Source organism: Mus pahari, chromosome 5 (assembly GCF_900095145.1).
Source record: "Mus pahari chromosome 5, PAHARI_EIJ_v1.1, whole genome shotgun sequence".
Taxonomy (NCBI): Eukaryota; Metazoa; Chordata; class Mammalia; order Rodentia; family Muridae; genus Mus; species Mus pahari.
In genome coordinates, this window is record NC_034594.1 from 118194302 (window position 1) to 118219518 (window position 25217).

General features: G+C 34.7%; 1 protein-coding gene across 1 annotated transcript in view; it reads right to left on the minus strand.

Annotated features, from left to right (window-relative positions):
- Positions 1 to 15808: 15808 nt before the first annotated feature.
- Rgs21 (regulator of G protein signaling 21) overlaps positions 15809 to 25217 on the minus strand; it is a 47200-nt gene continuing 37791 nt past the window's right edge. The window contains exon 5 of the mRNA XM_021199199.1: positions 15809 to 16012. Coding sequence (XP_021054858.1) covers positions 15809 to 16012 — 204 coding nt within the window. The remainder of the gene's footprint in view (positions 16013 to 25217) is intronic.

Consider the following 25217-nt stretch of genomic DNA (forward strand, 5'->3'; position numbering starts at 1 on the left):
GCAATGTACAGAGTAATATTGGTTAAATGTGCATAAAGTATGTTGTGTACTATAATATGAAAGGAACAATTAAGAAACACATGTCATTTTAATTCATTGAAATTACATATACTTATGTATGTATGATTCTAAAGTGTTTAACATTATGTTCATTTCTTGTCTTTGCATCTTGCTTTGGGAATTGAACTAACTCTTTGTGTTTCCTAATCCCTGTTTGCAGTTAGCAAATTTTTCAGTATTTAAGAACAAGGAAGAGAAGACTGTGAATTTTTTGTCATCATGTTAGATAGAGCACTATATAATTGCCTCTTCAAATATAATGGTATTGTCTAGGGTTGGATTTCACTAATTGTGACAAGGAGTTGAAATCCAAACAAATCCATTTTGGTTAGTTCACAGGTAAGGATTGGTTTTACAGTTTTATACATTTTTTTTTCAGGGATATAGACATAATGAGTGTTAGGGATTTTATGTGTTCTCCAAATACTAAAATATTTATCATCTGACTCTGTAGACATTCACCTACATTTGATACACAGGAATGAACTAACCTTTACTCTGCACTGTTGACCAGATTTTAGATTCAGAGTAGATGATAACATGTAGACTGAGAAGTTATAAACTGTTTTACCTTCTAGACAAGCCTGTCAGGTAAACGTGAAGGTTAAAGTTGCATTACTCTCAAAGACATTTGCCAGTTTCCCCTGCATTTTTCAACTTGGGTGTAAATCATTCAAAATTTCTTCTTATTATTTTTAAATAGCTTAATTCCATAATAAGTAAAACAATTTTGCTGACTTTTTAAAATATATTTGCACTGGAATCATAGATTTATTTCTTAAAATTTAAGCATGATATAAATGAGCAACCTCACTCTATTCTATCCAGGATTCAGACTTTCAGCATTGTAATGCAGCATTTCTTTAGACAAGTAAGTACTAATTTTCATATATTGCTCATTTCAAATTCTAGACATTTCTTTAATAGAATTCGAATTTAGATGAAATGGATGGTTTTCTAGATAGGTACCACATACCAAAGTTAAATCATGAGCAGGTAAACTATCTAAACAGGCCCATATCCAATAAAGAAGTAGAAGTCATTAAAAAAACCTTCCAACCAAAAAAAGCCCAGGGCCAGAGGGATTTAGTGCAGAATTCTATCAGATCTTCAAAGAAGATGTGATATTAATATTTCTCAAACTATTCCATAAAATAGAAACAGAAGGAATAATAATTAACTCATACTATGAAGCAACAATTACTCTGAAACCTAAACCACACAAGGACCCAACCAAAAAAGAGAACTTCAGACCAAACACGCTTATGAATATCAATGCAGAAAAACTCAATAAAATTCTTCCAAACCGAATCCAAGAACACATCAAAACTATCATTCACCACGATCAAGTAGGCTTTATCCCAGGAATGCAAGGTTAGTTTAATATATGAAAATCCATTAACATAATCCACTATATAAACAAACTCAAAGAATAAAATCACATGATCATCTCCATAGCTGCAGAAAAAGCATTTGACAAAATATAACACCACTTCATGTTAAAAGTATTGGAGAGATCAGGAATTCAAGGCCCACACCTAAACATAATAAAAGCAATCTACTGCAAACCAACAGCCAATATCAAATTAAATGGAGACACACTTGAAGCAATCCCTCTGAAACAAGGATGCCCACTCTCCCTGTATCTTCTATTCACTATAGTACTTGAAGTGCTAACTAGAACAATAAGACAACAAAAAGAGATCAAGGGGATACAAATTGGCAAAGAAGAAATAAAGGTACACTATTTGCAGATGATGTGATAGTATACATAAGTGACCCCAAAAATTCTACCAGAGAACTTTCCAGCTGATGAACAACTTCAGCTACATGGCCCGATACAAAATTATCTCAAATAAATCAGTAGTTTTCCTTTTTACAAATGATAAACGGGATAAGAAAGAAATTAGGGAAACAAATATCTTCACAAGAGCTACAAATAATAAAGTATATCTTGGAGTAACTCTAACCAAACAAGTGAAAGTCCTGTATGACAATAACTTCAACTCTCTCAAGAAAGAAATTGAAGAAGATCTCAGAAAATGGAGAGATCTTCTATGCTCATGGATCGGCAGATTTAACATAATAAAAATGTCTATCCTACCTAAGGCAATCTACAGATTCAATGCAATCTCCATCAAAACTCAACACAATTCTTCAAAGACACAGAAAGAACAATTCTCAAATTCTTCTGTAAAAGCAAAAAATCCAGAATAGCAAAAACAATTCTTAACAATAAAAGAACGACGGGGGGAATCACCATCCCTTAACTCAAGCTTTCAAGTGAAATAGTGATTAAAAAAACTGCATGGTATTGGTACAGACACAGACATGTTGATTCAGTGGACTATAATTGAAGACCAGAAATAAAACCACATGCTTATGGACACTTGCTCTTTGACAAAGAATCCAAACATATACAATAGAAAAAAGAAAGCATCTTCAATAAATGGTGCTGGTCTAACTGGGTGTCTGTATATAGAAAAATGAAAATAGATCCATATTTGTCACCTTGCACAAAGCTCAAGTTCGAGTGAATCAAGGACCTCAACATAAAAACATATATACTGAATCTAATAGAAGAGAAAGTGGGAAAGAGCCTTGAACTCATTGGCACAGGGAGAAATTTCCTAAACCAAACTCCAGTAGCTCATGCTCTAAGATCAAGAATTGATAAATGGGACCTAAGGAAACTCTAAAGCTTTTGTAAGACAAAGGACATAGTCAAAAAGACAAATCAGCAACCTACAGATTTGGGAAAAAAATCTTCACTAACCCCACATCTGACAGAGGGTTAATATCCAAAACATATAAAGAACTCAGGAAGCTAACCACCAAAAAACCCCAAACAACCCAATCAAAAAATGGGTTATAGAACTAAACTGAGAATTCACATCACAGGAATCTCGAATGGCTGAGAAGCACCTAAAGAAATGTTCAAAATCCTTATTGATCAGAGAAATGCAAATCAAAAGGTCCCTGAGATTCTACCTTACACCAATCAGAATGGCTAAGATCAAACCCCCAGGTAGCAAGACATGTTGAGAGGAACAGCAGGAGGAACACTCCTCCATTGCTGGTGGGATTGCAAACTGGTACAACCACCCTGGAAATCAATCTGGAGGTTCCTCAGAAAATTGGAAGTAGATCTACCTGAAGACCCAGAAATAACACTCTTGGGAATATATCCAAAAGATGCCCCACCATGCCACAGGGGCATGTGTTTCACTATGTTCATAGCAGCCTTATTCGTAATAGCCAGAAGCTGGAAACAACCCAGATGTCCCACAACAAAAGAATGAATATAGAAAATGTGGTTTATTCACATAATGGAATACTACTCAGCTATTAAGAATGAGGACATCCTGAGTTTTCAAGCAAATGGATAGAACTAGAAAATATCATCCTGAGTAAGGTAACTCAGATCCAAAAGGACATTCATGGTGTATATTTACTAATAAGTGGATATTAGTAAAAAAAATACAGAATAGCCAAGATATAGTCCACAGAACTCAAAAAGGTCAACAAGCTGAAGGGCCCAATTGAGGATACCTCAGAACCACTTTGGAGGGAGAAGAAAGCAATCACAAGTGGGGAGGGAGAGAGAGACCTGTGAGGGAAAGTGGATGCAGGAGTTCAGAGGGGGGATAGGGGAACCTGATCTAGTATTGGGTGGAGGAAAAAGACTGAAGCCCTGGGGGCCAGCAAAAAGAATGTAAACAGGCAACCTCAGCAGGTAGGAGGTTGGGGGAGTACTCCAGAATGTACCAGAGACTTGGGAGGTGGGTGAGAGATTGTTAGGATTCAAAGGAAGGGACCTTAGAAGAAATCCCCTACATTGGGGAGAGGGAACCTGTAGACCCTGCCTCCAATAGGAAGACAGCATCACATGAGGGAGGGGGTTGTCATCCCACAGTCAAAACTCTGACCCATAATTTTTCCTGTCTGAAAGAACTGCAGGGATGGAAATAGAAAGGAGCCTGGGGAAAAGAAGGTCCAGGGACAGGCTCAAAGTGGGATCCTTCTCAAGGGGGAGCCAAGGCCTGACACTACTATTGAGGCTATGGAGAACTCACAAAAGGGACCTAGCCCTACTAAAGCCCAAACAAGCACTTGAAAGAGTTAGATTCAGATATTTGTACCCAACAAAGGGACATAAGCTGCTGACCCCTGTGGATGAATTACAGAAAAGCTGGAAGAAGTTGAGGAGGAGGGCAACCCTGTAGGAGAACCAGCAGTCTCAGTTAACCTGCATCCCCAAGATCTCTTAAACACTGGACTACCAACCAGGCAGGATACACCAGCTGATATGAGACCCCCAACACATATACAGCAGAGGACTTCTGGGTCTGAGTTTGGTCAGAGAAGATGCACCTATCCCTCAAGAAACTGGAGGCCCTAGGGAGTTTAGAGATCTGGTGGGTGGGTGGTGGGTGATAGGAACATCCTCGTGGAGACAGGGTGTGGGGAGAAGGTATGGGATATGGATCAGGAGGGGAGTAAAATCTGGAGTGTAAAATAAATATACATATATATATATATATGTGTGTGTGTGTGTGTGTGTATGTATGTATGTAAAAGATTAAATAAAAATACCTCTGTGTTCTCTGATTTTCATCAATATTTTTAAAGACTACATTTTCAGAGCAATTTAGTTTCATAGCAAAATTATCAGAGGACTATAAAGATTTTCCATGTACTCCCTGCTCCCCATAACACAGATCATTTCCCAAGGTCAGCAATCCTCATTCCCATTCACGTGGTACATTTACTGCAGTTGATAAGCCATTATTAATGTGGTACAAACACAAGAAGTTTAGAGTTTACATTTGGGCTCACTTTGATGTTCTTATTACTTAATTAAATGCTATTTGTGCAGGAGTGGTGAGGCCTTATGGTCAGTGCTGGTCTGCTCATGCCAGTAGACTTGTATGTCTGTCAAGAGACGCACACGGTTTACTGTGTCTTAGGTTTTAATTTTTATTGTTACTGCATGCTTAATTAAATAATGTACTGGTAGATAAAATTAGTGAACACAGAAATTTAATTTAATAAAGATTAAACTAAGTGCTTTCAGAAGACTCAATAAAGGTGAATTGTTTAACAATTGCTGTGCAATTAAATGTGAGTGAAACCTTTGCAGAAGATTGGTATGCCGGGCTGGAACCACACTTTTGTTTGGGGGAAATTATTTTAGAAAACACCTGTACTATATTTAATCCCCCTTATTAAATATAAAATATTAAATGTTCATTTTTTTATTAATGAGCAGCAGCTAGAAAGCCTACTTGTTTTGTGTATTGTGACAACAGGAAGTTACACTTTTTCTTAGAATGGCTTAGAACTAATGGGTTTGCTGAGATTAAAATTCCATCACAGGGAGATGCTTCTCTACTATGACTTATTAACTCAAGGACGTGTGTGAACATATGAGGATTAGGAAGGCATGGGGAAGAGTGTGTGCCTTTTGATCTAAATGCCAGAGATATTGTCCTTTCTCAAGTTGAGAACTTAGGAGATTGCCATGAGTAATCTAAGCATTGATACTACACTAGGTTGGGTTGTCACATTTGGAAAACAAGACCTATAATAATTTTTCTACATTTAGATAATTTCTTTAAGTTCTCATTCTTTTAAAATAAGTTATTTACCATAAATTAGAGCATTACAAAAAGGAATGACATGGAATTAGGAGATAAACACTGCGATGCTGAACCTGAAAGCACTGATTCAACTCATGTGAATCATGCTTAAGTGGTACCTATGATACACTAATTGTTTTTTTGTTTGTTTGTTTGTTTTGTTTTGTTTTGTTTTTTGTTTTTCTTTCTGGCTGTCCTGGAACTCACTTTGTAGACAAGGTTGACCTCGAACTCAGAAATCCACCTGCCTCTGCCTCCCAAGTGCTGGGATTAAAGACGTTCGCCACCACACCCAGCTTGATACACTAATTGTTATCACTTTCTAGTCTACCAAGGGGGTGATCAGGCTTAATAATGAGCCATATAGGCTGATAAGAAATAGATTTACTAAAGGAAATAAAGGTATCAGTTTATATATTTTGTTACCATCTTTTAATCATTGTTTTTCTGACAGTTACCTGGTATTTTCTTAATAAGAAATGCTCATTAACATTACCTCACATGCAATAGTTAGCAAGACAATCACTGATTTCATATAAAGAAGAGAACCATCATAGTTTCCTTATGGTACCAAAGATTTTCAGCCAGTTAATAGATTTTAATATAAACACAGAATTCAGTCCTAGTTATTGCCAATTATGAAGATGCAGAAAGGGATAATTTGCCAAGCCTTTATCTAGGTCACCATGCTATGGTCACACACACACACACACACACACACACACACACACACACACACACACACAAATGGTCCTAACATTTAAGCAAGGGAATTGGAACACAGTGATATTAAAGGAACAGTAGATACAGATACTTTAAATGGTCTTGCCTATGATACAGGACATATTTCAATATCAGTAGAATCTTCCGTAGTGCTATGGAAGGTCAACAGGTGTGGGTGAGATGAGTGGGACTTGTATTATGGGAATAATTGCACAATTCACAATTAAAGCTTAAAAAACTTTGTTAACATGGAATTAGGAGATAAACACTGCGATGCTGAACCTGAAAGCACTGATTCCACTCATGTGAATCATGCTTAAGTGGTACCTATGATACACTAATTGGTTTTTTTGTTTGTTTGTTTTGTTTTGTTTTGTTTTTGTTTTTCTTTCTGGATGTCCTGGAACTCACTTTGTAGACCAGGTTGGCCTCGAACTCAAAAAGCTTAGTAATTATCTTGAAGAGAGAGTGTCCACTTAAAAGTTCAAGAAATGAGAAGACCTGATAACATTTTCAGCTCCAAACATACTCGTAGGCAAAGAACAGAAGACAAGATACATCCTAAGAGTAGCAGAGAAAGGGCTAGTTAGGAAAGTCTTTTGAAAGGCAGAAGAAATATGAGGTGTGACTATCATGGTGGGCCTGTACATTGTACATTAGAGGAAGGTAAGATTCAGTGGTACCCGTGATTCATTACAAATAACGTTGAAGAACCATGTTAAAATAACTGCTCATGGAAAGCATGGGAATCGATTAGATAGGTAGCTGATAACAGAAGGGGTACTAGAGAATATCGTACTCATTCTGGACTGGAAGCAAGATGGTAAGTCACTTCTGGTTACTCACAACCAAAAGCGTTTGAGTAATAGATGTGTGCTGATTCCCATCTGGGTAAGAAAACTTTACCCTTCTAGTTGTGTGCTTACAAGAAGATATTTTCACATCTTTTTTTTTTTTTTTTTTTTAAGATTTAAAAAGTTAACATTAAAGTTGAAGTTGGATGTCCCCGTGGGCTCTGATTTCCTTCCACTCACTCTTCATGGAAGCTGGGGGTGCTTTTATAATGCGGCTAAGTGATGATACATTATTTTAGGTGTGGGATAAAATTCTGATGCTTTAGAGATGTCTCTTGATAATAGAGTTTCTGCTAGCCACTGTAGTTCAGAAATGCCCTCCAAGACAAATATATTCCTTGTGTCACCTTGCCTGGCATTGTGATGTGAGCTTGCAGGCTGTAGGGCCAAGTGTCCTATGACACTTATAAAGGAAATGGAAGAAGCTGAGGAAGAGCTGAGGGTGACCTTGTAAGAGGACCAGCAGTCTCAGTTAACCTGGACCCCCGAGACCTTTCACACACTGGACCACCAACCAGGCAGCATACACCAGCTGATATGAGGCCCCAACACATACAGCAGAGGACTGCTGGGTCTGGGTTTGGTCAGAGAAGATGCACCTATCCCTCAAGAGATTGGAGGTCCCAGGGAGTTTGGAGATCTGGTGGGTTGGGGGGTGGACGGTGGGGACATCCTTGTGGAGACAGGGTGGTGGGGAGGAGGTATGGGATGTGGAATAATCAGAGGGTGGACCGGGAGAGGAATAAAATCCGGAGTGTAAAATAAATAAACAAACAAATAAATAAACAAACAAATAGACAAATAAATAAAAATTTTTTAAAGAAAGGATTTATCTGGGTAATGAAAGAAAGAAAAGTTTGAATTCTATGCAAGAGAAATTGGACTGTGGAAAATTTTTATTTCAGCCTTCTGTCTTCTGGAATTGAAAATATATGTTACCATCATAAACTCTGCATTTACTTACTTTATTTAGTGTTGGAGACAGAGCGCATGGTTTCATATATGGTAGACTATCACTCTACTATTGAGATGTATTCCTAAGTGCATTCAACTTCTAAACACTATTTTTAGGCTCAGAACCATGTACTCCTTTTATAGAAGTTCTTTTTATGTTGAATAAGGTTTAAAACTTATACGATCTAAAATGTCCTAGGAGTAAAAACATACATCTATGTTTGGACAGCATTTGTGTCCTGAGAACAATTTTAGGTTAGGAATATAGAATGAGAGTGGGGAGAATAAGGAGAATGAAGAGGACAGAACTGGACCACAAAGGAAATGGAAATTTCAGAAGGAAGTAACTTATGTTAAGCATCCCATAATGCCCATAAATGGTATTACAAAAAATTGCTAGTAGCAAATTTTATTCCCCCAAAGATATAGCATTTTCAATGAAAAAGTAAAACTTAAACAAACCAAAAAGGAGTAAGTCAGTGAAAAGAGGCCAACATGCATTAAGTTAAAAAATGAACTCCTGATGAATAGGAGAATAAGGAATATACACGAACTTTCCATGATTCTTGTTATGAGAAGTCTAAGCCAGAGCAGTTATAGAACAGTGACCGTTTTAATGAGAGGAGAAAGTCTCTTTAATTCAACAGTTGCTCATTTATGCATTTCTAATTGTTGATAGAAGCTGACATACTACCTGCAGCACACTAGGACTTCTCACCCTGGGTAGGCATGGGACACCCAGAACAGCTCAAATGCACATTACTAAGTTCAGTAATCTTCCTGCCAGGTGAATTCAACATTTTGCTTCTGTAAGGCTGATTCCCTACCAAGAGTTTTCTTTATAGTGCTAGCATCTTTCTTCCATTCATTCAGGGACAGAATCTAGGGATCAACATTTACTTAACTTGCTCGTTTTTTTTTTTGTTTTTGTTTTTTGTTTTTTTTTTTTTACAGCACTTCCCCCCTCACCATTCCTGTTCTTTCCTCCTAAGACTGCTGTCTTTCTACCCTCTATAACTCTACTTCCTCTGCTCTCTATTCTGTTTCCTATGTTCTATATCCTGATCTTAAATTCTTCGGATTTTTTTTTTTTTTTTGGCTAGGTAACCTAAACTCTATTTACCACTAATTAACTCATATATTTTCATTATCAGTTCATCTCATTTAAATGAGTTCAGATATTAATTATCATATACTGAGAGGTAGTAACCTGAATTTCAAAATTTATATGCATACATATTGTGAAATTATTTTTGCTTTAGTCATTTATGTGATATTTTTCTTTGAGGAGATATAGTGAATTATAACCATGCCTTTTTTTCTTTTTTGATTTGAGGTATCCTTTTAGAATTTAAAATATTTTTTTTGTGATTTCTATATCTTACCTCAAAATTGTTAATTTAGTAAGAAATTCTTAAGACTGGTTAGTCAGTAGTTATTAAATAGTTCTGAGTACACTGTAGCAGTCTTTAACATTGACGAGAAATGATCTCATAGTTTACAATTCATGATTATTTTTAATTATTCATAGAATGAGGGAATGAGTACATTGTATTCCTATTTAGCATTTTAAAAAGGATAATTCATCAGAAAAATAGATCTCTGAACATGAATAATATTGTTTCATTTTATCAGTTTCTAAAACTATACTCCTGTTTCAATTAAAATTTATAAAATGGAAGTCATTATACTTTCACAGAAAATGGAAAATTAAGCAGAATTGAACCATTAACTGAATATATATATGCTGCTCATAAGTATATATGTTTTTAGACTTTTCAACAGGTTTCCAGATTTTTAAAGCTGTTATGTTATGAAGTCAATTTTCTATGTAGTATAAACACCACATTTGGATAAATGAATTTTATCTGCTTAAAATGTTGTTGGACTTCAACCTGTAATCTTCAACTATTAGGATTTATTTAACTTTTAAAAAAACAGCTCCTAGAAGAGAAAACTTCAAAGGAATCAATGGATTTATTTTACATGAAACAATATTTTAAAGTCAAAATTTCAGTAGACCAATTCTGTGTTCAACAACCTAAATCTTTCATAATGTGTTCTATATTTTACACAATATTTGTGACATATTTGCATAGAAGTTTTACATTCAAAATATTTGAATGAATAATATAGAAGCTTACTATTTCTTAAACACTAATATCTTTTTTCAAGACTTTCAAGTAAAACATGATTTTTGAATTCAGGATTATACATATAGAGTAAATATTACATGTTTGGACAGTATCATGAAAGGAATAATTCAAAGGTATTATACACAAAAATATTTATTTTTAAAGGCCTATACTGGCACTGTAAAAATAACTCTATTATTGAAAACCATAGGAATAAATATAAGCATTCAATATATCTAAATTATGAAAACTGTAACATTTTTCATTTGTTCTTATTAAATGAAACAGCCATTTATTATACCTTATGTCTAAGTTATCATCATTTATGTTTCAAGTATTATAACTTTTTTCTTCTTCCTTCCTTCCTTCCTTCCTTCCTTCCTTCCTTCCTTCCTTCCTCCCTCCCTCCCTCCCCCCCTCTCTCTCTCTCCCTTTTTTCCTCCTTCCTTCCTTCCTTCCTTTCTTCCTTCCTTCCTTCCTTCCTTCCTTCCTTCCTTCCTTCCTTCCTTCCTTCCTTCCTTTCTTTCTTNTTCCTTCCTTCCTTCCTTCCTTCCTTCCTTCCTTCCTTCCTTCCTTTCTTTCTTTCTTTCTTTCTTTCTTTCTTTCTTTCTTTCTTTCTTTCTCTTTCTTTCTTCTTTAAGACGTGGCATTTTTTTGTAGCCTTGGTTATCCTCGAATTGACTCTGTAGAAGAGGCAGACCTTAAACTCAGAGATTCACTTACCTCTGCCTCCTGAGTACTGGGATTAAAGGTTATGCCACCATTGCCTGGTATAAATTTTCTTTCCAAATACATTAAGAAATACAGTTATTTGAACAAAAAAGTCATTGGGTTTTTGTAAGGAACTAAAACTTAGAAAATATTACTTTTGAAAATAGAAATAAATGTTTAAATTATATATGAAAAATTATTGAATATGATAATTTCCAGGGCTGTGGAGACAAGTCAGGTCATAAATGTGCATGCCACAGAAGTATGAGGACTAGAACTCAGTTACTCAGCATCCCTTAGCCGTACAGGGCTGCTAACGAAGCTGCTCCAGTAAGTCTAGCTAACTGAAGAGTGCTGGTTTCAGTTACAGATTCTCTTCTCAAAAGGTAAAGTAAAAACTTATCACAGAAGATATCTGTGGTCTCCACATACATAAACACATGCATGTGCATATGTGTATATCTGTGTACCCACAATGATAATTTTATTTCTTAGAAATATTCAAAACCTTTAGTTTAGATATAAAACTTAACATAGCTTTTCAAAGGCAAAATAATAACCTGATTAAATGTCATAGAAAATTTTCCTGTTACAATGTATCTAGGAATACACACAGAGACATACACAGACACAGACACACACACACACACACACACACACACAGAGTTCAGGCAGTCATCAAACTTCAGCACTTCCTGTCACAGTGGTAGAATTAATGGCATGTGTCATTATACAGTTTACAGTCAATCTTATTTGAAAAGGAGCAAAACTAATGTGTTTTCTTTAACTTAAGATTTTTTGTGTGTGTAAACAGAAGATCTTGGGGAGGAGGAAGATAACAGTGAGTAGAGGACAAGAGAGTAGACTGGAGGGTATGTTATACATATGCATGAAAGTATCACAGGAAAACACAGCACTTTCTTCAATTAGTACACACTACTATCAAAGAGGAAAACAGCTTTTGTTTCGCTTGTAGACATCCCAGTGTCTTCTCACTTATAACTAAAAGTAATTATGCACATATTCTGTATTCTAATATAATCTATAAATAGCAATTATAAAAACATTTGAAATGTAAATAAAGAAAATATCCAATAAAAGAAAAAAATAAATAAATAAAATAAAAACACACCTTTTCTTTAATGGAATTCTTTAAGTAGCTACCACTTAACATTCATTTCTGATATTCCTCTGTTAAAATACAATGGAAAATCTGACAAAAAGAGGCACACAGTCTGTGTGACTCTTTATTCATATAATAATTGATTACTGTTCTGACAACACCCCTAGACTATTCTAAATGTGGTGAGCCTGAACATTACTATCCTTTAAAAATCCAGAATGCTGCTAATCTTTTTGAAAAGGATATTAGAAAGGAAACAAAAAGAACATTCCTTTGCTTTTTATTAAGCAACAGGTACTCTTATCAAGAGTTCTAGGGAACACAGAGTTGCTAGACCACACTGGTTAAGAACTACTATAGAGAATAAAAAAAAAAAAAAAAAGAAGGTAGGGAATTGCTTCTTTCTACAGTAGGCAGAATATTAAAACAAGTTTTGAAAGATAAAGCTGGAGACTAGATCACATTTTTAACATCTAAAAGGTTTAAGAATTTAATAGTTATTACCAAAAATTCTGTTGATTATATATTGAAATTGAAAGGGATATTTCCTAGGCAAATATAAGAAAGTACATTTGTATAAGTGGAAAAATCTGTGTTGATCAAAGTATTAATATTTTATACACAAATGATTCAAAGAAGATAAACTAAATTTATGATTGTTGCAACACATAAGATTGTTAAAGTCGAAGACTCTTTTGGAAAATAGATATCTAATTTTCATCCGTCTGTCTTAGAGATGGGTGTGAAAATAGAAAAGGCAAATATGTGGGTGAGATGGCTCCTGCCTGCAAGCCCTGGAGTCAGAGACTCAAGTGGGAAGATTGTGAGTTCAAGATCAGATTGGTAGACCCAGAGACCTTATCTCAAAAGAGAAAAGAACAAACATAAAAACTAAAACAATGCAAAGAATCCTCTTCTTATAATATACAAGTCATTTTTGTTCAATTATTTTGTGATTTTATTAGCCAGTTACTGCATATTTTTAAGTTTTGATAACCTCATTTCTTTAAGGAAGTTAAGATGTTTTAAAAGAATAGTACAGTATGATTGAATATTTAATTTCATAATCAAGATGTTTATATAATTTTCACATTTTTCTTTAATATTTTGTGCTTGCATTTATATTTATTGAGTTGTGTGTGATAATGGATTAAAATAGCATGTAGTGTGAAAGAGTCATGAATAGAATATAGAATATTGCATGTAGGAGGTACTCATGGTATTTTTCTAAAAATCCTCATATTTCAAAATCCTGTCATTGATTTGTTTTCTGATTTACTAAATTGGAAATCCTAGAATTATATCTCATGGTAGAAAGTGAGTAGAGGCAGGAGAAAGAGGGTTCTACTGTGGCAAATCTTAGGTTGGTATTCCCTAAGAGGCCATTTAACATCCACTTTTAAACACATCAAGCTGATCTCAGGATATTTCTGTGCAATATCTCAAGCTCCTACAGCTTCAATATAGTGATTGTGGAATCGGAGTCCCCTTCACATCCCAAGAGCCAATGATAAAAGGTTTGCTATGTGATAATAACTTATAAACTGACTGGAGAGATAATTCCAACACTTGTGGCACCTTACCAGAGCGTGGGAGGTGTGTTGGAGCAGAGATTCCACATTTCCATGCAACTCAAGTGGGAAGGGACCACACTGTTTTCTTGGATCAAGCATCAGCGTGACAATGTGGTGACATCTGCTGCAGTTATAGCTCTGTCACTCACCAGATGTGTGATCTCAAAAAAACAACTGAGCTTTAACAGTTTATTTTTTCCCTCTATTTGGAAGTTAGAGTATGATTTAATGATTCTGGATGCCTCTTGTTCTTACATTTCCTGTAATGAATCAAATATCCTCCCTTTAAAAGATACTGAAGCTAGAACCTTTAGAATAAATGCTGATATAGTATAGATATTTTACAATTAGTAGCCACCCCACTCCCTGCAAACGTAGTAGTTCATTTGTATTATGCCAGGTCTGTCTGGTAGAATTTGCAAGTGCACAGGGAATAGTCCATCCATTTGCATGTGTTTGAGTGTTGATTTTTCATGAGAAGGAGGCAGCAAGATTCTTGTTTATCAAATGAATTGTTTATAGAAGCAAAATAAGTCACCAGTGTTTTCCCTTCATTAAAAAAATATTCAGTCTCAAACAGAGAATGGCAGCCAAAAGAAATAAATCTGTGAAAATAAAATGGAAACACAAATGATTTGTTGAGTCATTATTACATCATATATACAGGAAATAAATTGTATTTGTTACATTTACATCAGTAAATAGTTTCGAAAAATAAAAATTTTAAATTTTATTTGGGTTTTATGAGCAAATTGCAGCATGGAGTAAGCAAATAGACTCTTAAACCACATCAGATAGGTGATACTGCAGTAACTTTTTACTTTATGAGGCAGTCATTTCGGCATTATTATTCATAATCTGAAATTGATTGTGCCTCCTTGCTCTTGGTTCCTCCTAGTAGGAGAATATAAAAACCAGCACTCACCAGACCCTTTTCATATGCACATCAATGTCAGGCTATTATTGAGCCAAGTAATAGATTTTGAAAAATTTGGTCCCTGGCACTGTCAGGCATATGTACAAGTGTGCACACATCCATCACTTTTCCTTTTTAACTTTAAAGCCACAGTAGTTCAGATACTCATCACAGTATCAGTTATAGTTCACAAAGAATAGTTGAATCCAGCTAATGAAAAATTTTGTTTAGGTTAAGAGTGTGCTGACAGAACCCTGATATAGCTATCTCTTGTGAGGCTCTGCTAGTGCCTGGCAAATACAGAAGTGGATGCTCACAGTCATCTATTGGATGTAACACAGGACCCCCAATGAAGGAGCTCGAGAAAGTACCCAAGGAGCTACAGGGGTCGGCAATCCTAAAGGAGGATCAACAACATGAACTAACCAGTACCCCCCAGAGCTGTCTCTCTAGTTGCATATGTAGCAGAGGATGGCCTAGTCGGCTATCAATGGGAGGAGAGGCCCTTAGTCTTGGGAAGATCATATGCACCAGTACAGGGGAATGTTAGGACCAGAAAACAGGAGTGGGTGGATTGGAGAGCAGGGCAGGGGGAGGGTATAGGGGGCTTTGGGGATAGCATTTGAAATGTAAATGAAGAAAATATCTAATAAAAACATGAAATGTAAAAATAATTTTCTTTTTATAGCACTGAGGTTTTTGAATAATGCAAATGGCATTTTATATGTTGTATATAATGCTAGGCAGTCCTCAACTCAGTGACATGAAGATTTGTATATTTTTTTAAAATTATAATACATAAAAATATTCACTTATGGTTGAAAAGTTTTATTTATCTTCATCAACTCACTTTGTATTTTTCCAGAATATTGTTAAGTACCTGATAAAATGACTAAATTTATGTGACATATAGTCATGTATGTAAGTATGAATTTATATATATATATATATATATATATATATATATATATATATATACACACACACACACACACACACATATATATATATATATATATATTCTGATAAAGTAAAAATTTTCCAAACCCTGAAATCTATTGCGTTGTTTGTATGTTTTATATCGCAGGTTTTCATATACGATTTTATTTACCTGTTTCATAAGAAAGGCAGCCATCTTTTATGATTTCCAACCTGTTGGCTATTTACCAATTTCTTATAAATTTCTGACTTTAGAAAACGAGGGAATGAATCCTTGGCCATCAGACTATAGATTAATTTCTGAGCCTCATCAAAGCATTTTGGAGTTGGTTCAGCAATATTCCTTGAGATGAGGTCTCTGGTACTGAAGTCAATGTTGATCTGTAGAGAAAAGATAGCATGTCATTACATGAGATTCAAACCATGCATGCCTTATCAGGATACTAGATATACTTAACTGCTGAAAAATTTCCAAACAAAGTTATTTAATAGAAAATAGCAGCAAGGGCATACATTTATTTATTGTTTTGACACAATGAGCACATTCTTGGATTTAAAACTTGAGAGGATTGGTATTGACAGGAAACTAATAAAGCTGATGTTTAATGTTTTTAGAGGACAGCCATTTTATTATTTTATTTTATTTATTCCATTTATTTATTTATTTATTTATTTATTTATTTATTTATTTATTTATTTATTTTACAGTCCAGGTGTTAACCCTTCCGATTTGCCCTCCCACAGCTCTGCACCCATTCCTCCCTGTCCTCCCCATCTCCATTAAGATGTCAGCATCCTGCACCCCACCCAATATTTTAAAGAGGCAAAATGAAAATGCAAAGAAGACTCATGATAATTTGAGATGCCTTTTCCCTATACCAGTTTATTTGTCTAAAACTTTCGACTTGAATTCCAAGCATGTATTTATATAGGAATAGTCATAATATCCTAGATTGTGTTTCACCATTCTCCATATACTCAGTAAAACTTGTGGTTTCCCAAGCTCTTCTATTCTGTTTCTTTCTACTTGACAAAAATGAAAAAAGTTATATGTTTTCTTTATTGCCATCATACCTTCTGCAGGTGAAAATGTACATATGGTGAATTACACATATACATACAGAGACAACAAACAACAACTACAGCAACTACAACAACAAAACCAAACCAAGAAGGGCCTAATAGAGACCTATTACATTATAATAACCCATTCACCTGAAGAACTGCTGAAGTATAAACCTACTTTTCCAGTACTTGATCATCTCCACCCATATCTCAGAATATTTCAATAGCAAAAATTTTATTCAAGGCAACTGAGTTAAACTAAAATATTCATGACGTCTAAAATATATTTGAATCTTAATATCATAAGCTTCCCAAAGGCAGGTGCTGATTATCATTTGTTATCATTTCTAGTACTTAGCTGAATACTTACCACAAAATAAGAAATCAATAGAAATTTATGAACTAGAATGAGAACATCTCAGGAGAAATGTGAGAGTTGATAGAGTGCTACAATTTGGGGATTTGGTAAAAGAAAGCTAATGAATATTACCTATACAGCATTGAAGTGAAGCTAAATGATAGGTAGATTGAGATGAAATTAAGTCCAATTCAGCTCCTAGCTTGCTATGTGTCTAAAAAATCAAATTTGTGCTTTTAATTTCCAAGGCAGAAAAATGAACAATAAGGGCTCTTACCTTAAAGTGTTTTGTTTGCGAGTGAATAAATGTTATAAAATATTTTAGTGAATATTATTTTAAGGAAAACAATAATTAAATATAACAAAATTGAAGAAGTCATTAAAAGTACATGATTAGGTCTCATATAGTTTCCTTTGATGAGGATTTCAGATACTCACTGATCCCAGATCCAACTATAATTTTATTCTTTTGATCAGTTCCTTAGGTCCTTCCTCAAAGATCCAGAATATTGAAATTGAAATTTCTATAAAATTAAAATTGAAATTTCTATAAACATTCCCCAAACCTAGTGTCAGTTGTCCCTTCTTCATATAAGAGATCACATGGCGATTTTCAAACCTGATGCCTCAGTGGCCTTGGACCTTGATACTGCTGAGCTTCTGTTTTCTTATTTTAGTCTATTTATAGTCTGAATCAGATGATGTCACTAAAGTGAAATGTAGAAGAATTTTAATCCAGCAAATGCTGGTCTGGCAAGGGATCACACTCCCCCCAAAAATGGTCCAGTCAGAATGCAGACATGACCTGGGCTACTCTATGATCTGACAGAGATAACAACATGCTCTTAGTATACACCTTTAATCCTTTGCAATGAAAGCAAGGTTAGTTTGTAGAAGAAAGCAGCCAGGCTTCAAAGTAACCTTTAATTGAGGGTAAAGTGATGAATTAGAGAAAGATTTGACAGAATGAGTCACAGATAGGATATAACCAGCTTACATGAGAATAATAGAAGAATAGAGGCTACTTAAGAGTAACAAGAAAGAAAAATGATATGGCGTATGGTGGGTGTTATGTATTTATGGCAGTTTTTTCTGGACAGTTCTATGAATCCAGTTTACATAGGGAACAAGGTAAACACAGGTGAACTAAGCATAGCCACAGTATGAGAAGGGGTTAGATGATTAGAACATATTGTCAAAGTTAGTATGAGGCCAGGCAGAGGAATTTAGCCAGAAGCCAAAAGAATCCAATTTGAATCAGTCAGCTTGGAGAGGAGGCTGAGCCAAAATATTTGAGTTGAACAAACCAGCCGGAGTTCAGAAAAAGCTAGAAAGGGTGAATTTATTCAGCAGTAAATCTGGGAGGCTGAAATATTTTAGGTCTAGGTTAACAGATGGAGACTGGAAGCTGAAGCCTTCAAGGACTGGGCCTGCAGATGATTAGATTGTATAGAGGCTAGAAGCTTCCAGGCCTTGACGTAGGGATAGTTATAAATGCTTTGGGATCAGCTCAAGCCATGCATACCTAAAGATTGGGTCTCATCTCATCCTTTCATTAGAAAAATAAAAGTGGCACATTTACAGGGAGATACACTAATTAATTGATTTCAATAGATGATTGGAGGTGTCTATTATGTGCCATATGCTGTCTCTATTTGGGGGAAAGACATCTGATAAAATTAAATAAATCATAATTAAAACTGAACAATAAAAAGTTAGATATCTAAGAATTTGGAGAAAGATTTCTGACAGATAGTACAGTAAAGATTTTAGGTTGTAAATAGCTACTTTCTTGGATGTCTAGGGTGTAATATGCAAGAGAAGAAAACCCAAGTCTGAGAAGTGTGAGATGTGAAGGGGAGACCCAGCCAGGTCTAGTACGTCTTATGATCTGCAAAAAGGAATTTAACCTTCTTTGTAGTAGAATGGAAAAACATTGACTATCAGGAACTTGTCTTGTTTTGTGAACACCCAGGCTAACCAATTAAAAAAAAATAGGAATATGGGAATATAAGCTTCCATTTGTTTTAGTTAGATATGTAGAAATTCTTCAACAGCATCACTAATGATTTATATTCTTCTAATGATGTCTGAAACAACTTATCCTATTATGACATTCTCCAGAAGAGGTTTGACTGACAATAGCATTCATTGATGCCTATTGTATAGTCATGTATACTGTTATCACGTCATTATCATCATCTCCACTGTCATCATCACCATCCTCATGATCACAGTCACCCTTGATTTAGGCATTCATGATCCTTGCTATGTAGTCCTGAGTTACTTGTTTCTTTTGTTCAGCCACTAGCACTATCACTGAGATGTATCCCCTCTGCCCCTATGTATACTTTGTATCCCCACAAAACTACACAATTCTCAGCATATTCTTTACATTTTGCTGCTTCTGACATTTTTTATATTACCCTGCTTAACCAAATCACTTTTTTTCTCATATAAGTCTTTCACAAGACTTTTTGTGTTTAAGGTTAAATTCAAGTCACATTTTCTTTGTGGAATTATGAATAGATTAAAAAATGATGACTTCACAAAAGGTTTTCTGTCACAGAAAATCTGTCAGATAGTTATACATTTTTCATTCCTCACAAGGCTAAGGACCCAATGACTACATATTGTAAAAATTCAAGTGAAGAAATGGTTGGATATTTATTCAAAATCATTTTAAAATTTTAAAAGAATTCCATTTAAATGCGTTAATGCTAACTAATATTTCTATCAAAAATATTTGTGACTTGCTTGGTTCCTTTCCAAGGAACTGCCATCCTTGGCTCTTGATATCTTAGTGGTGAGCAGGAGATAGTAATTTTAGAAGACATGTCTTGGCAATTCCACTTAATGTCTGTGACAAAAACATCACACCCCCATGTTTATAGAAATGTCATTATTTTTCTTTAGCTTGTTCAAGTTTGATATAGAAGATTTATCCCTGACGGCTCTTTTCTGATAGTTATCTAGTATGGAGTGTATGTGTGTGTGTGTGTGTGTGTGTGTGTGTGTGTGTGTGTGTGTGTGTGTGTGTGTAAATCGTGCCACTGATCCTAGAGCTTTACAGTAATTATTTTTAGTTTTAGTCTTGTGCCTACAGGTTAGGCATTTACTACATAAATTCTTCCCTTCCTCTATGCTATTTCTTATAAAATCTTTTCCTTTCAACCTTGTGGATGGTATTACCATATCAATTTCATAACTGTTTATTATATAAATATTTATCTGGAATCCCATTAATTTTCTGTGATATGTATGTGAAACATCCCACCATTACATTTGTTTCTGTCACTCTCTGTTTTCAATATTTTGATTGTTCCTGCTTATAATAGTAACTTTTATTCGCCTGATGTAATTGTCATCTCAAATGCTTACTGCCTCTGTCTGATAACCTAGGCCTAGTCCTGGAAACTTCTGTCCTCAATATAGTCTTACCTAGCCCTAGAATGTTTTCAGACTCTGATACTTACTACTGAATAAATTCACCCTTTCTTGTTCCTTGTGAGCTCTGGATGGCTGACTCAATACTCTGTCTCAAACTGCTCTCCAAGGTGACTGAATCATTCTGGCCTCTCTCTTGGCCTCTGATTGAATTGTGCTTGGTCTCTAACTTTAGCAGTCTGTTCTGATCTTCTGGTTTGTTCTCAGTCTCTTTCTCACTCTGTCTTACATGTGTCTGGCTTATTCTTTGTCTCTGTAAATCTCTTCCTATAAAAGTGCCTCCTCTTTCCCTCTGCACTGCCCCTCAAGTAGCTTCTCTTTCCTCTTTCTTCTCATGAGAGTTGGGCATATTCTAATCTGTCAAACCTCTCTTTGATTCATCAGTTTGTCTGTTACTCAATTTGACATCACTCTCAAACATGGGTGTGTCCTTCTACAAACTAACTTTACCTTCATTATTTATGATACATATGTGTGCTAACTGCTAAGCCATACCACAATTAGAAACTGGTTTTTGTTTTTGTTTTCCCAGTAAATCTCACAATCCTGGAATTCACAATGTGATCAAGTATCTTGCAACACCTGATTATATCCCAAAACATGCTACTGCATTTTCTGTTCCAAAATGAGTCTCACATAAATCTTTTTCAAATTGTTTTCCCACCTAAACTTTTTCTGCTTTGTGTATCCATATAGCATTTTTTTTTCTCCATACGCTTGATTTTACAATGAGTATTCCTCCCAAAACCTTCCTGTGTTACAGAAAGGATGTTTCTGTTATTTTCTTGTTATTGTGTATAATGCTGGTGTAGAAGTTTTAAGAAATTGGGTTTATGCTTAAACAGAGTTGGGTATAAAAGATGTAGTTAATGTTAAGTGTTTAGTTTTGATTATCTGAAGAAGGAGATTTGTTATGAGAAAAGCATTCAACAATTCAGGGGATGGAATTAACCTTTATTTACTATCTTTCCAAAGTTTTCCTAATTATTCATTTTCTACATATCTCAAAAATATCAGCAGAATGTATATTTATTTCCAGTAGTTTGTTCTCTTTTTTCTTTCTAGTTTTATTTTCCTTATCAACTGTGTCTTTTACAATGATAAAAATTTTTGAATAATGGAATCAATTCTAAAATAATTTGCAAGATTAAATAAGGATGTCTTTAAATATAAAATAATTTCAAGTGGAATATTAGTAGTAGTGTGCTAATTGTTTATGTTGATCTTTTATGCTGTTACATATACCTGTAAAATGATTACAGCTATTTACTTTATTGTTTAGGAAAATGTATGATATATTTAAAAATATAAACTATTTCCTGAGTTCAATTTATTTAGGGTATTTAATGAACAGTTGTATACAACTATGTTAGAATCTGAGGATACCAAGAAAATCAAGATGTGACTAGGACGACATATTTTTGAGAAAACAATCGAAAAGAAAAAACAAATATGCTTTCTAGAAACAGGTATCTCCCAAGAAAGTGGAATTTGAAACTGGGCTTTGAATTATTATCATGTGTAGAAAATATGAAATCTGGGTCATGTCTGTAGGAGGACTCATTGAACGAAGCCTGTTGGGCTTCAAAGGAGTGAAGGCAATAGCTAAGCGAGTTAAGTAGGTCACAGACCCTGTAGCACTGTACCACTTTTTTTATGTATCAGCAGAGCAATGAGGAGATTTTAAGTAAGGTAATAAAGCGAACATGTGTTTAAGTAATCATTGATTTTGGGTGAGCTTACTAGCCAGGTCTGAATGAGGAAGGCAATCTAGAAACCTTATCAGGCAGATGGTAGTTAGGGAGTGATGCTGCAGGGACAGAGCATGTATTTTCCGAACACATTTAGTAGATAGAGAAAGCAAGACTTATTATCTAATCCTTGCAACCTGAGGGCATGTCTTAAGAATGGCTGGCCTTGAGGAATATTCTAAAGAATGATAGAAAATGCTGATTAGATATGGACTCTTAGAAAAAGAGAAGATGAAGAGATGGCTTACAACCATCCTGTCAAAACAATGGCAAACCAGAAATATCATTAAAAGGATTTAAAGACTATTAGCAAATAAAAGCTTTGAATGGGAAATAACACTTAGCTTTCAATTTTCACACACACACACACACACACACACACACACACACACACACANACACACACACACACACACACAAAACAATATTACATATTGACAATATAAAATTGTTTATATGAGAGTAACTATATAACAATTTATATTAATATAAATGGACATTTGCTTTTGTTTGTATAGTCTTTGATTTCAGAAATAGTATTTTATTTGCATACATTTTAAAAGGTTATCTTATATAACAGACTACTGTCAGTCTAAGAAAGTGGGACATAAGTTTTTGTTATTCTTTGAAACAAGAGTTGTGATGTTATCACAATCATTTTGAGGTTTTTAAATCCTGCTAGTTTTTGAAAAGGCCTTTGCAAGGTTGAGATGGAGAGCGAACAATTTGTTGCATTGAGAAAATGGCTTTATAGATGTTGTAGTTATTTAAAACATGTATATTTTAAGATCCAGAATATTTTAATTCTCATGATTTTGGTTAGCTAAAAGTTATGAAAGCCAAGTTTCTTTTTTTGTACACCCAAAATTTTAAATTCGTTCAACTTTCAACAAATTATTTTCACAGGAAGAATATATTTTAAAGATTACCTGTTGGGTCTCTCTTTGAATCCTAAACTCTTTTATATATTTTTATATAATTTGAATGTAAATTTTTCAGTTTGGCTCCCAAATTCAAATATAGGTGGCCTTTCCTCATTTAGAAAGCATAGAGTAGCTGGAGCAAAGGATTGAGCAAAGGATGTAAGTATGCATAAGTAAAACACTTTGCCAGAACTCAGCATTTAGCATCTGAGACCCAATTCACAACAATGTGTAAAAATTACTATTTAAATCAAAGCCATCTGTAATCATGTTTTTGGTTACTTAATTCCATTCAATTACCACTAATACCTCTTGTATTACTTCATTTTTGGCATCATTAAAGGCAAGTGAAAATCCTGAAATATATTCTCAAGGGTTGTGATTAAAGAAAACATAGCTTTTTGCAGCATCTACAAGGAATATGTGACTACTCACATATGTATCTACTTGTTATCAGTGGTTTTGGTGACAGAAATAGATGACACAAGTTGGGAAGCATTGTTAACACATTAAATCAGGCAAGAGAAAGAAAGGGAATAGAATTAAAAAAGCACCTTCATTAATTAGACAAGTAGTCAAAGCAAAGATGGAATTGAATAAGAACCAGATGCCCCTTCAGCTTCTGTGGGAAAAGAAGCTGACACATAAAATCACGATGCACACAGATTTCTAAGTATACATGTTTGGGATGTTATCTTAGTGTTAGTGATGCTCGGAAAGAGTCAGACGGCTTTCTCTTACCAGCATAAACCTGGTTGCCCTGATTTCAAAAACACAAGACAGCTTAAAGAATACATGAGGTTTGTATTTTTAATTTGAAAAAAAAATGTAAGTTGTTTTTATGAACAAATATACAATTGGAAGAAACATTCATGTCACCCTTTGCCTCCTAAGACCGCATTTGAACTTGGACTCCATAGTCTAAGGTGTTATACAAATTAGAGAAAATATGAGAAGGGAAATTAAATATTTCATAGAAACGAAAATGGATTTTATGTGGCTGTTTATGCATTTTATGCCTTTATGATAAATAGGAAGGTTCCCAGGCTATGTCATAAACACTTAAAAATGAGTAGTAGATTTAGAAGAAAGAAATTGAAAGCTAGAAGCATGAGCTGAAGACCTCTTTCCTCACCAATCCCGCTAGCTGGGAGGCTTATTATTTTAATGATTTCTTTGTTTGTTTATTTACTTGCATCCCTAAAGTTCAGATCATTTTCTCCTGCACAGTAGATGCTTGTAACATTTCTCCGAGGCAGTGAATACATGTCCTGATGAAACAAGACAGTCCACATAAAATCACTTGACAACTATTTCAGTTCCTTTAGTTCTCTCTCTCTCTCTCTCTCTCTCTCTCTCTCTCTCTCTCTCATCTGTTTGTCTTCATCTGTCATCTCTGATACTCATTTTTAAAAAGAGATCCCTTTAATGAAGATAGATGAAATGGTAGTGCAGAATTCAAGGTGATATGGAAGGGGTTTTATACACCCTGCCAAACAGCTGCTAGCTGCTGTCACAACTAAAGTAAATTGCTCTGGGTTTGGATAGTCCTTTCTTTGACTCTTCTCATTCTTCTGTCCTTCCTTCTTCCCTTCCTGTTTCACTTAATTACATATCTTCTCAAATCCTGGTCAAGGTTTGCTAATTTGCTTTTCTGATACACGTTTTTTCTAATCTCCAAACTCAGATTTTCCCATTATATTATTTCCTTGCATTTTATTTTTATTTTAGAATGATTGTGAAATCTACTGTCATCCTTTAAATTCCAAGGCTTCCAAAAAAGTTGGGTAGCTGATCTACTGAAGAAGTAATACCATCTCTTTTCTTAGATGTACCAACATAGTGTGTAGCATACAATATGCACACAACTGTCAGAGAATAAATAAAATGGAAGGCAACTAAGAAATGAATAAAACGAATATATTTGGAGATGACTAGATTTAGGAGTAAATTGTTAGCTATCAATAACTGGTAAATAAAAAAGTAATTCTCAAAGTGACTTCAACACATTGGAGAATCGACAATAAAATGATATCTATTAA